Source organism: Leopardus geoffroyi, chromosome B2, assembly GCF_018350155.1.
Source record: "Leopardus geoffroyi isolate Oge1 chromosome B2, O.geoffroyi_Oge1_pat1.0, whole genome shotgun sequence".
Taxonomy (NCBI): Eukaryota; Metazoa; Chordata; class Mammalia; order Carnivora; family Felidae; genus Leopardus; species Leopardus geoffroyi.
The window spans coordinates 51,807,923-51,819,971 of record NC_059332.1 but is presented as its reverse complement, the minus strand read 5'-3'; the positions used below and the strand labels follow the sequence as shown (position 1 = coordinate 51,819,971).

General features: G+C 37.9%; 1 protein-coding gene across 13 annotated transcripts in view; it reads right to left on the bottom strand.

Moving 5' to 3' along the window:
• LOC123608530 (muscular LMNA interacting protein) overlaps positions 1 to 12,049 on the bottom strand; it is a 250,015-nt gene that overhangs the window by 126,286 nt on the left and 111,680 nt on the right. For all 13 annotated transcript variants that reach the window (XM_045498558.1, XM_045498567.1, XM_045498559.1 and 10 more), the window contains exons 2-3: positions 10,691 to 10,846; positions 6,316 to 6,708 (exon numbers count right to left, since the gene is read on the bottom strand). In XM_045498558.1, coding sequence (XP_045354514.1) covers positions 6,316 to 6,708; positions 10,691 to 10,846 — 549 coding nt within the window. The remainder of the gene's footprint in view (positions 1 to 6,315; positions 6,709 to 10,690; positions 10,847 to 12,049) is intronic.

The following is a 12,049-nucleotide window of genomic DNA, read 5'->3' as shown; positions in this document are numbered from 1 at the left end:
CCAAATGAGCTCTTTAAAAGAGGGTCAAAAGTTTAGAGATTACAGTGTCAGAGATTTGCTTTCTCATTGTCAGCTTTAAGAAGTAAGCTGCCATGAGTTCTACAGCCTCTAGGAAAAGAATTCTGCCAATAACAAGAGGGAGTTGAGGAACAGATCCTTCCCTTGCAGGGCCTCCACATGAGAGGGCAGCCTGATCCCTTAACTTCAAACTCAGGAGGCCCTGAGCAAGGAACCGGTTCAGCTGTGCACAGACTTCTGACTACGGAAACCTTAAGACAATAAATAGATATTTTATTAAAGCCAAGAAATTTACGGTCATCTGTTATGCAGCAATAGAAAACTAACACACTTCCCAGTGACCTCTAAAGAGTTTTTATCCCCTACTCTTCCACAGGAACTGTTATCACCAATGTCTACAGTGATTTTTTTTTTCTATGCCCAAGAGGCACTAGGGCAAAACAAATGCCTTATCGTTTCTGATTTCTCTATACAATCTGACCTCCTATCTCTCTCTCCTTTTTAAAGCTGTTTTATCTGTGGCTTTTATTTCATCACTGTCTCCTACTTTATCTCCTGTCTTCTGATGAGTCCTTTTCAGAGTCCTTGTCTTCTTCTACCCGCTTCTTATAAGTTGGCACTTCCCTGGTTGGTCGCACTCTCTGAAATGTCCAGGCCCTAGGTATCTGCCAAGAAAACTTGTATTCATCATTCACATTGGGCTTCTACAGTGTGAACCTTCCTGATGGTGCGGGCTGATCTAGGCATCCTCCCCCTGAATCTCCCCTTGTTCCTAGAACGTGTTCTTTTTCATTGTCATTGTTTTCAGGTGCATCTTTTTCAAATCCCCTGAAGGCAGGTCCTGTCTTTTACAATTAATTCCCTTACTCTCCTGTACCTGGCATATTACCTTCATGCAGGAATGAAGAAACAAAGTGTCTAGTGGATATAAGAACAGAATGACAGACTGCTAGGACCTAGAGTCTCATCACCTTTCTTTGAAGAAAGCCTCATCAGTGACTGTCCCTCCTTGTTCTTTTTTTATTATTTTTTTAATGTTTATTTAATTTTGAGAGAGAATGAGAGAGAGACAGCGTGTGAGCAGGTGAGGGGGAGAGAGAGAGGGAGACACAGAATCCAAGGCAGGGTCCAGCCTCCAAGCTATCAGCACAGAACCCAATGGGGGTTCAAACTCACGAACTGTGAGATCATGACCTGAACCAAAGTCAGGAGCTTAACCGACTGAGCCACCCATGCTGCTCTGCTCTAGCCTCTGATTAGTGAAGATGAGCAGAGGAAGGGGAGAACAGGGACTCTGACATCCGGTTCAGTCTTTATTTCGCCAAAAAGGAAAAAAATTGAATTCTGACATCAACAAGTCAGGAGACACTCCTCTTAATAGGAGCCATCAACTTTCTGCTGGAATCGTCAAAGCAACTTGATTTTCCATGAATGTACTTTCTCTGCCCCTTAGGCTAATGGCACAATTGATCTCATCCAGAGGAAACAACCTGCTACCACTGGGGGATCTCAAGGGTTCTGCCAGCACAGAGCAGATTAAAGCCTGGGGGCATAAGGAAAGCTTCTATGTCTAATGCCCTAGCCAAATAATTTGTTGTAATCTCTTTGCCATGGATCCATAAAATCTAGGTACTTAATAAATATGCATGCCAGTGTCCTAATTTCCCACACTTTTATGTAAGAACAACCTTTATTTAACCCCAGCCAGTTTTTTGACCTCATTTTCCATGTCTTCTCCTTTGTTCTTACGCCCAAGCTACAGTTGAACCAATATAAAACCTCTGCCTCCTTACAAGTTCCTTACCCTGAACCCCCAAACACACTGCCATCTCAAATTGTTTATTTTTTATTTCTTTTGAGAGAGATGGAGAGAGAGTGCAAGTGAGAGAGGGGCAGAGAGAGAGGGGGACAGAGGATCAGAAGCAGGCTCTGTGCTGACAGCAGAGAGCCTGACATGGGGCTTGAACTCATGAACCTGCCTGCTAGATCATGACCTGAGCAGAAGTCAAATACTTAACTGACTGCATCATCCAGGAGCCCCTCTCAAACTTCTTAAATATAGTAAATCACCTGTGGAGAATATACCACGAGCCAGGTACTGTTCTAGGCACATTACATATATTATCTCATTTAATCTTCACAAGGGAGGTTGATATCATTACCCCATTTTACAAATGAGGAAACTAAGGTTTAATATTCCAAGTAACTGTCCAGAGGAGCATGGCCAGTATGATGCCTCTGTCGTTCCTGCCTTCCCATACTATCTCTCCAGTACATGGTCTCCTTTCCTTACCATCTATCCCTATCTTAGCTGCATTTCTGTCCCTATCACCCCCCTCATACTGCTCTCCTTAAGGTCACCAAATGACCTTCTGATTCCCAGATTTAATAGGCTTTGAGGGTCCTACTTTATCTGACCTTGTTTTGTATTTTATTTTTCCTCATGCATTATTTATATTTTATTTTTTTAATTTGTTTGATGTTGTTTATAGGCTATTCTTTTTGTTCACCATCCCTCCAGCTTTCATTGCATGAAACCCCTTTCTGCAACTTCCTTTGTCCCCTCAGTCCCTGTCATTGGCTTCTAGTCTTTCATAGACCCTTCACATTTTGCTATTTCCTGGTTTGTATCTTGTTTGTTTTAGAGAGAGAGAGAGCACAAGTGGGAAAAAGGGGCAGAGAGAAACAGAGAGAGAGAGAGAGAGAGAGAGAATATGAAGCAGGCTCCAGGCTCAGAGCAAAGCCCAATGCAGGCCTCAATCCCACAACCCCAGGATCATGACCTGAGCTGAAATCAAGAGTCGGGCGCTCAACTGACTGAACCACCCAGGCGCCCCTTTTCTGGTTTGTATCTTATGTCTTTTTGTTCTACATTCTTTCCATGAGTAAATACCTCCACCCTCATCAATTTATATAGCAAAATCTCCAGTCCCGCATTCCTCTTCTGTTTTCCAGATTCATACTTCCAGCTCCTTCCTAGGGAATCAAGCTGTGCCACCAAGGCATCACAAACTCTGCATCAGATGTCTTATCTCTTGCTATCCCTTCCCAAGACCTATTACTTTTCCCTTAACTAATGATATCAACATTCATCCAATTTCCCTGGTTATAAATTTCGTTCATCCTTGATTTTTCCCATATATGTCAATGAAAAATGCTTACCCTGTAAGTTCTTTTTTTAATTCCCACTGTTTGCCTCAGCTACGGGCTTTATCATATGTCTTTCAGCCAAATCACTCTGTTATGTGTATATTCACTTCTCTGTTAACTCTTAATACTATCCCTAGGTAAGACGATTCTTAGACTTTTATATCATCATTCAAGATGTCAACACTCAAAAATATTACTCTTTCTTTCTGAATTTTATTTGAGAGGATTTTAATTCAATTGCTTATTTTATACAGCATTTTTACTTTTGACCTACACTTTAAAGTTTTTAATTGTCTAGTGATTTTTTTAACATAATGTGCTTTTATTTAAACATGCCACTTCCGTGAAAGTATTTGGTATATAAATACATTCAACCCAATATTTATATTGACTATATTCATGATAATATAATAATCACTATAGGGAACAACATGTTTAATAAAAATGGATTTAACATGGACTTTTACCTCTAAAGACTTTACAATCTGCTAGGGGAGATAAGGTATGCACCTAAATAGTTATAATACATGCTGAAATAGGATAATTGTTATAAAAGATGTACCAAAAGAAAAAAAGACAAAAAGAAAAAGCTATCAGAATCATATTGAGAGAGAGGTTATTCTGACTCAGAGAACCAAAGCTGACTTCATGAAGGGGTCAATATCTGTGCAAGGACTCCAAAGCTGTGAATACTTAAATATTTATTCCTTTTACACACCTTACTGAACCTCACCTATGTGAAAGACACTGTACTAAGTGCTGGAAACACAGAAATAAATGAGATAGAGCTTGACTTAAGTTGTTCTCTGCCTACTGAGGAAGAAAAAATAATGTGTCATTACAACACAGTGAAAAGGAGTTATAATAGAGATTTTCTAAAAAGGCTAAAAATATACATGGAAAGCGGAAGAGGTGCTCCTTCTGCTGAGCTTAGTGTTAAGTAGCCCAGGCCAAAACGGAGATGGGTCTGGGGAAGAAATAAGCTTTACAAAGAGGAATCAGGGGCTCAGGGATGGAAAGCTATGAGTACTTTTGTGATAGTTCAGAAGAACTGAGGAAGAGAAGTACAAGATGTGAACAGAAAATGACATCTAAGCTAGTTTATTGAAAAGTTAAAAGCCAAACCAGGAACTGAAGGCATTTTTTAGAATAGCTTAATAAATTGTTGCTAATAGTGCTAATTTGTAGACAGTTCTATACATGGATTCATTTTTACCAGTTAATTCACTTAAATGACTACATTTCTGATTGAAAAATTGACGTTGTTGGCATGAAGTAATCCAATCAGGATATTCTTTAGAGTTGTTGTTCCTACTACTGACTACATTAAAATTCTGAATGCCTTCTTTGGTGCCTGGATCATTGTAAATGATGTAAACATTTGTGGGTAACAGTTACCTTATTTCATCTTATTTTTATTTGATGATGTTCTACTATTCATCACTCAAATGGATTATTATAGGAAATGGAAACAGGAACAATGGTTATTCCCAAACTTTTCAAGCTCCATTAGTGGTAACCATAATTTTCAGCCACTGCTAGTGAATTAGGTTGAACTTTGCCTTTTCATTAGGAGCTTTGATAACATGAACTATAACCTACTGCAAAATAATATATTTTGGAAAAAAGATCCCAAGATATGTATCCAGTCTCTAGTTTGACTTATATATATTTGATCACATAAAAACAAGTTAAATGACCAACTCAGGGGGAAAAAAACCTAACAACTGGGGGAAGGAGTGAATCAAAAATCCAAAAATTCCTTCATTAAGAATATTTTCTTTGTTTTCTCCTATTTTTTATCATCATGCCTTTATGTTCTTCTTCACAGGGGCCAGATAAAATTACCCTCCCCTGACTATGAGAGCCCCCATGTCTACAACTTGGTGATTCCATCATCTTTCCCGAGGCAAGAAAGAAATGTTTAAGCCTAACACTGCTTACCGAGAATATGTTTAATTATATAATTAGAACATTTCCAATCATTGAGAATAAATTTTGAGAGGAAATAAATGTTTTAGTCCAGTAGACCAAGATGGGGGTACCCTAGTGAGAGTCTTCTACCATGAAAGAGTAGCCTAAGGATACTGGATACTTAAAAGTGACATAAATTAAGCATCAGGAATTCAGTGAAAGCTGCAGAAATGAAGATAGGGTGACACCCAAATAAGATGCCTACTCTACAATTATGCATAGGTCCTATCAGCCCCAAAGGGCCAACTCACCAATAAATATGTTCTCCCAACTACTTTGAGATGCTTGCAAGTGCCTTGTCTAACAGATCCTAAATAGGACATCATGATACTGACTCCTGCTTTACAAAAGAGAACTTTGTATCCACTATCCATTCCCAAAGCCAGCCTTTTGCATTCCTGACATTCTACCTAGGCCTTGTCAAAACCATTTTATAATTTCATTATAACAATTAGCCAGCCAATGGCAAATCCTTCATATTTTTCCCTTCAAAATCCCTCTCTATCCACCTCCTTTCTTTCCTGCCCATCACAGAAATGGGTCTTAAATAGGTTCTCCATCTTAAAGGAACTCTTCAATTTTGCTGCTAAGTCTTGGGGTGGAATCTTCTCCCCATTTCGCTGAGGCAAGCCCTGCACTGGTGGGTTTCAGGACTACAACAGATTCTCTCCATAAGACACACAGGTGAGATTTCTTTTTTCTTACACACTCTTGTTTCCTAGCCTGTTCTTTTACTACTCTTTCAGCAGTTTAAAAGTAATGTGTCTACATCTGATATTCAATTGATGTCTTCCCACAGGATCTTTCTCCTATCTGAAGTATGCTTTTGGATGCAGCCAGCTCACCCAGCACTGTCTCCTAAGAAAGTCCCAATATCAACCTCTTCCAAGAATTATTCAAAAGTAAGAGATAACATTCCCCCAGATCCACTCCAGCTGAATATTTTACATTTTCTCTTCAGCCAACTCGCAGTACAATTATATAATCTTTTTTGTCTTATGAATTAATTATCTATATTTACTCTGATGATTTATGATCTTGGGATTTGGGTTTTTTAGTACCTTTTCTCTTTGAGAGTTTTATTTGCTTCAAACAGGAAGGCCTTTGCAGACAGCCTAGGATAAAGAGTATGTAAACATTTTCTTTTATTCTATGACAAGAAGAAAAACCTACCTGCCCATGCTTTTGCGGAGGGGCAATCCCATGAGACATTTCAGGATGTGATGGGGCCTGGAGGTCTGTCCCCCGTGTTTTGGGACGTACCACATCAGAGGCCAGAGTGGAGGAAATTGCTAGAGACTTGGGCCGAGAAGCTGTGGTGCCCATCCCTCCAGGGGGGCCTTGTTCACCTTTTCCACTGGTAGATTCATCTTCCCCTTCCGAGTCCACAACAAAGACATATTCAGCTTTAAAGAGGTCACTTTGCTGCATTCCTTGAAGTTCGTTTGCTTTGAGTCCCCTTCCTTGTGAAATATTTTCACTGACCTCTGAAGGATAAATCAATGTTCCTTGGTCTCTCTCCCGTTGGCTCCCAGCATTCAAGGTCAAGTACTCATTGGAATCAGACTGTAATTAATGTAGAGACATAAAAGCATTGACATTGGTTTGACACTGGCTTCTGTTTTGCCTGTACTCTTAAAAGTTTAACCTGCTTATGATTTCCAAAGACTAGAATTTTTAGGAATATATTTAAAAATCAGGTTGACTTAGGAGAGGCTGGATTGAAATTAATGGCTTACTTTTTTTCAAAAAAAATTTTAATGTTTATTTTTATTTTTGAGAGAGAGAGAGACAGAGACAGAGCACAAACTCAGGAGGGGCCGAGAGGTAGACACAGAATCTGAAGGAGATTCCAGGCTCTGAGTTGTCAGCACAGAGCCCAGTGCGGGGCTTGAGCCACAAACCATGAGATCATGACCCAAGCTGAAGTCGGACACTTAATCAACTGAGCCACCCAGGCACCCCTGAAGTTAATGGCTCACTTTTACTAGCCCGGTTGTCTGTCCTAGTCCAAGCCCAAACAACTTCAAGCTCAGAATCAATATCAAGTAAACCTGCTTTAAAATAAATCATGATATAATTTCTTAAAAAGAAATAGAGATAGCAATGTTTCCCATGAAGGCATTCATGAAACAAATGGGCGTTGGTTAAGTGTTTAGTTAATGGTCAGGCAAAACCTGTATAAGTCAGAGAGAAAGGAAACCCCACTGAAAGTTCCTAAAATAGTACAAATCTCTCTGAAAGTCTGAGAGGAAAAATAAAACTAGAACAAAATGTGTAGGTATTCAAACAAAACAATCTAAACTAATTGGGAGGAACTCAAGAATCAGACACCAGGAAAAAAAAGTATTTTTAGTACAAAGTATTTTTCACCACTATTTTATTTTGTAATTCTAATCTTTTCCCATCCAATTTTTTTATGAGTACAGAGAGGGTTTACAAGACCAAAGTATGATAGCTTTATCAAACTATCAAGCATCTTTTTCTAAAATGATAACTGTACTGTACATTAAGATTGTATTTAAAAGACCCAACGTTTATTTTCTTGGCTTTGATAACCATGCTGTGGTTACTATCCTTTTCTTTGCAACATTTCTTTAGGTCTAAAATTACTGCAGAATAAAAAATAATAAAGAAGACACTAAATAAACTAAAATAAATGAAATTTCAACTGTGGTAGTAAACTTAACATGTGCTATTATATGCATATATATCATATGTGTAAAAATAGAAGTCAAACTACTGATTATATATAACTAAAAAGGTGATTTTATATACCCACTGTACATTTCTTAGCTGATGATGATTTAGTCAAGATAAACGTAAATTGCTTCTGATTAGGATTTCTCTGACAATGGTCATTTCACATATTAAATTATAATGCTATACAATAATAAAAACCCAAATTAGAAAGAAGTTTAAATTAAATATAAAAGGATTCAGGAGCGCCTGGGTGGCTCAGACCGTTAAGCATCTGACTCTTGATTGTCAGCTCAGGTCATGATCTCACGGTTTGTGGGATCGAGCCCCAAGGTGGGCTCCATGCTGACAGTGCAGAGCCTGCTTGAGATTCTCTCTCCCTCTCTCTCTGCTCCTCCCCTGCTCATTCTCTCTCTTTATCACAATAAATAAACTTTTAAGAAAATTAAGGATTCAGAGACAGATTGCTTATTATAAAAAGTAACAATAACTAAAAAGATGGCATAAATTGAACTAGTCTTCGAAAACCTTATTAGTGATCTAAAATAATTCCCTTCCCCATAGTCCATCATTCTCTATTCCTTTAGTTTGATGTACTTTTGTACAGCTTTATCATTATCTGAGATTTCATTATATGCTTTTCACTTTGTTTATTGTATGCCTTCCCAATAATGAGTTACAGGAGTTGACTTTATTAATTCAGAATCCACTGCACCAAACACATAATGCATTCAGTAAACAGTGGTTGAATATATAAATTATCAAGGGGTTATTTAGCCTGCCCTATTATAATATTGAACTATTTAAAAAATAGGAAGAAAAATCTTGAATATTCTAAAGATATAGTTGTGTGCATTTCAGTGCAATCAGCAAATAAATATCAATGTCTCAGGAAGCTCTGGAAGTTTGCAACCAAGATTAATATATATGTCCACAGTCATCTCATATGCTCATAGCACCTATAACAAAGGATACCATAACTATGTGTGTGTGTGTATACATATTTGAGAACTCTTAGAGAGAAATTTCCTGGACATTCCAATTGTCGTGTGTAGGATCTCCCTGAAATAATGTGGCCTTAGTAGCCTTTGAAATAAGGCAGTAGCATTGAAAAATCTCAGGATCACAGATATATTATAGCTTTCCAGATAAGATGTTTTCATACACCCAAGGTGAATCAGATTATTTTGCCCCTTTTTAGTGAATCAAGAACACCACGAAATCCCCCAGTCACATTTTATTCATAATAAGACAGTATTAAAATACATTTTTTTTTCAACGTTTATTTATTTTTGGGACAGAGAGAGACAGAGCATGAACGGGGGAGGGGCAGAGAGAGAGGGAGACACAGAATCGGAAACAGGCTCCAGGCTCTGAGCCATCAGCCCAGAGCCTGACGCGGGGCTCGAACTCACGGACCGCGAGATCGTGACCTGGCTGAAGTCGGACGCCTAACCGACTGCGCCACCCAGGCGCCCCTAAAATACATTTTTTTAAGTAGGTTCCACACCCATCATGGAGCCCAACACAGGGCTTGAAATCAGGACCCTGAGATCAAGACCTGAGGTGAGATCAAGAGTTGAACACTTAACCAACTGAGCCACCCAGGCACCCCTTAAATATATTTTTTAAAGAGAAAGGGTTTTTTAGCCAAACTGTCATTGTGCTAACATAAGTCATTATCAGGGTTTTTTGTCTGTTTTAATTTTATTTCCAGTTTTGGTCTCATTTTGGATAAGCATAATGAGTGTATAAATACAATTTTATAACCTATGTCGTTGCTTACTATTATAAAGTTAATACTTTCCATGGAATTACATAATCACTATAATTATAACCTTGTAAAAGTAATTTATTATCATATTCTTAATTTTATTTTTCTGATTATTAGCTATTAGACTATTTTTATTTTTCCCTAATTGTTTTCCTAAATGACATTTTTCTGCCTTTGTACTATTTCCTTAAAATATATTTCTTTTTTTTATGTTTATTTATTTAATTTTTGAGAGAGAGAGAGAGAGAGAGAGAGAGAGAGAGCAAGCCAGAGATGGGCAGAGAGAGAGAGGAAGAGAGAGAATCCTAACCAGGCTTTGCGCTGTCAGCTCAGAACCCAATGAAGGGATCAAGCTCATGAACTGTGAAATCATGACCTGAGCCGAAACCAAGAGCCAGATGCTCAACCAATTGAGCCACCCAGGCTAACTACAGGTCAGGCTAACTACAGGCTAACTACAGGCTAACTAGCCACCCAGGCTAACTACAGGCTAACTAGCCAGGCCCCCGGCTAACTACGTTTCTAAGAGTTAGTTATTGAAAATTATGACAGTTTTAAAACTATGGATAAGGGCTTTCCACCAAAGTTGTATAAATTCGTAGAGCTAGCTGCAAAGCATGAGCATGCCAATACCTTCACAACTGTCCCAGTACTGGATATGACACTTTTTAAATTTTGCTAATTTATTGCATGTAAAACAATAATGTCTCAGCATTTTATTTTGTATTTTCTATCAAGATAAATTCAAACTTCTCGGGAAATTTTGTTTTTATTGTTTTAAGACATATTTGGGAGAAGGGAAAATGCCAGGAGGCAGAATGTGTCATGTGAATAGCAAAGAACAGGGTGTCAACTCATGAGTTGAGAATAGTATATTAGAGAGAAGCAGGGGTATGATAATTACACACACTATTACACACTTATATTTTTAGTCAACCTTACATTTCACAGACATCTCACTTTATGCAAAGGAAATAAACATTCATACAAATTTCCAAGTCATTATTATGGACAATTGAATGTTTAATATAAAGTTGCTTAATATAAAAAAAAAAAGAATAAAAATAATCCTACCCTATTTACAGCTTCTGGATTCTTATCACTTGGTTCCTCAGGAATTTTAACAAGGAATTTAGAGGTATCAGCCAACTTAGAGTGGGTTGGTAGTCTTCTGACAGTGGGGACAAATGTGAAGATCAGAGGTTTGGCTTCAGAATCACCAGAAGAGACCTATGAGACATGTACTAAATTAGACCTTCAGTCCTGTCAAAGGTTTATCTTGACTGTATTTTCTATACCCCATGATATTTATCTCAGTTATTTTGATAAATTGCCTATTATCCTGTGGTCATGTGTATGGTTGCCAAAAAAAAAAAAAAAAACAGCTATAAAAACAGTCACAGTGGATCAGATCCCCCCCCCTTTTTTTTATGATTCCATTTATCAGAGAAAGCAGTACAACCCCAGAAAGATCCTGTTGTAGGGGGATGGCAACAAAACAGTAGATTGGCTAGGTGGTCTTTTGGAATATTATAGGGCACTTCTACCTCAGTAGGATCATCACAAACACAGCATCTAGTCTGTTTCAAAATTGACTTTTATTCATTTAACCCTGGGTTAGCAGTTTCAATTTGACTCATAATCACAACCATACAAGAAACTTCCAACATGTATCACTAATGAGAATACTAAAAACTGGATTTAAAATTGAAAGAATGCTTTTTTAGCAATTAGAACACCAATGTCTCTCCTTGAGGACACACTTTCTCTTTCATTCATGCTTTAATAATTCAAGAATGATTGTGTTTATTTTTTTAATTTATTTAAATTTTAGTTAACATACAGTACTATATTGGTTTTAGAAGTAGTTTTCAGGGATTCATCATTTACAGACAACACCCAGTGCTCATCACAAATGCCCTCCTTAGTACCCATCACCCATCTAGCCCATCTCCCCACCACTTCCCCTCCATCAACCCTCAGCTGTTTCTTAATATCCACATATGAGTGAAATTATATGGTATTTGTCTTTCTCTGATTGACTTATTTTGCTTAGCATAATACATTCTAGCTCTATCCATGTCATTGCAAATGGTAAGATTTCATTCTTTTAGATGGCTGAGTAATATTCCATTGTGTGTGTGTGTGTGTGTGTGTGTGTGTGTGTGTGTGTCACATTTTCTTTATCAATTCATCAGTCAATGGACATTTGGGCTTTCTCTATAATTTGGCCATTGTTGATAATGCTGCTGTAACATTAGGGTGCATGTATCCTTTCAAATCTGTATTTTTGTATCCTTTCGGTAAATATCTAATAGTGCAATTGCTGGATTGTAGGGTAGTTCTGTCTTTAGTTTTCTGAGGAACCTCTATATTGTTCCCCAGAGTGGCTGCACCAGAATGATTGTGTTTACTATTTGTTGTGTGGCAGGA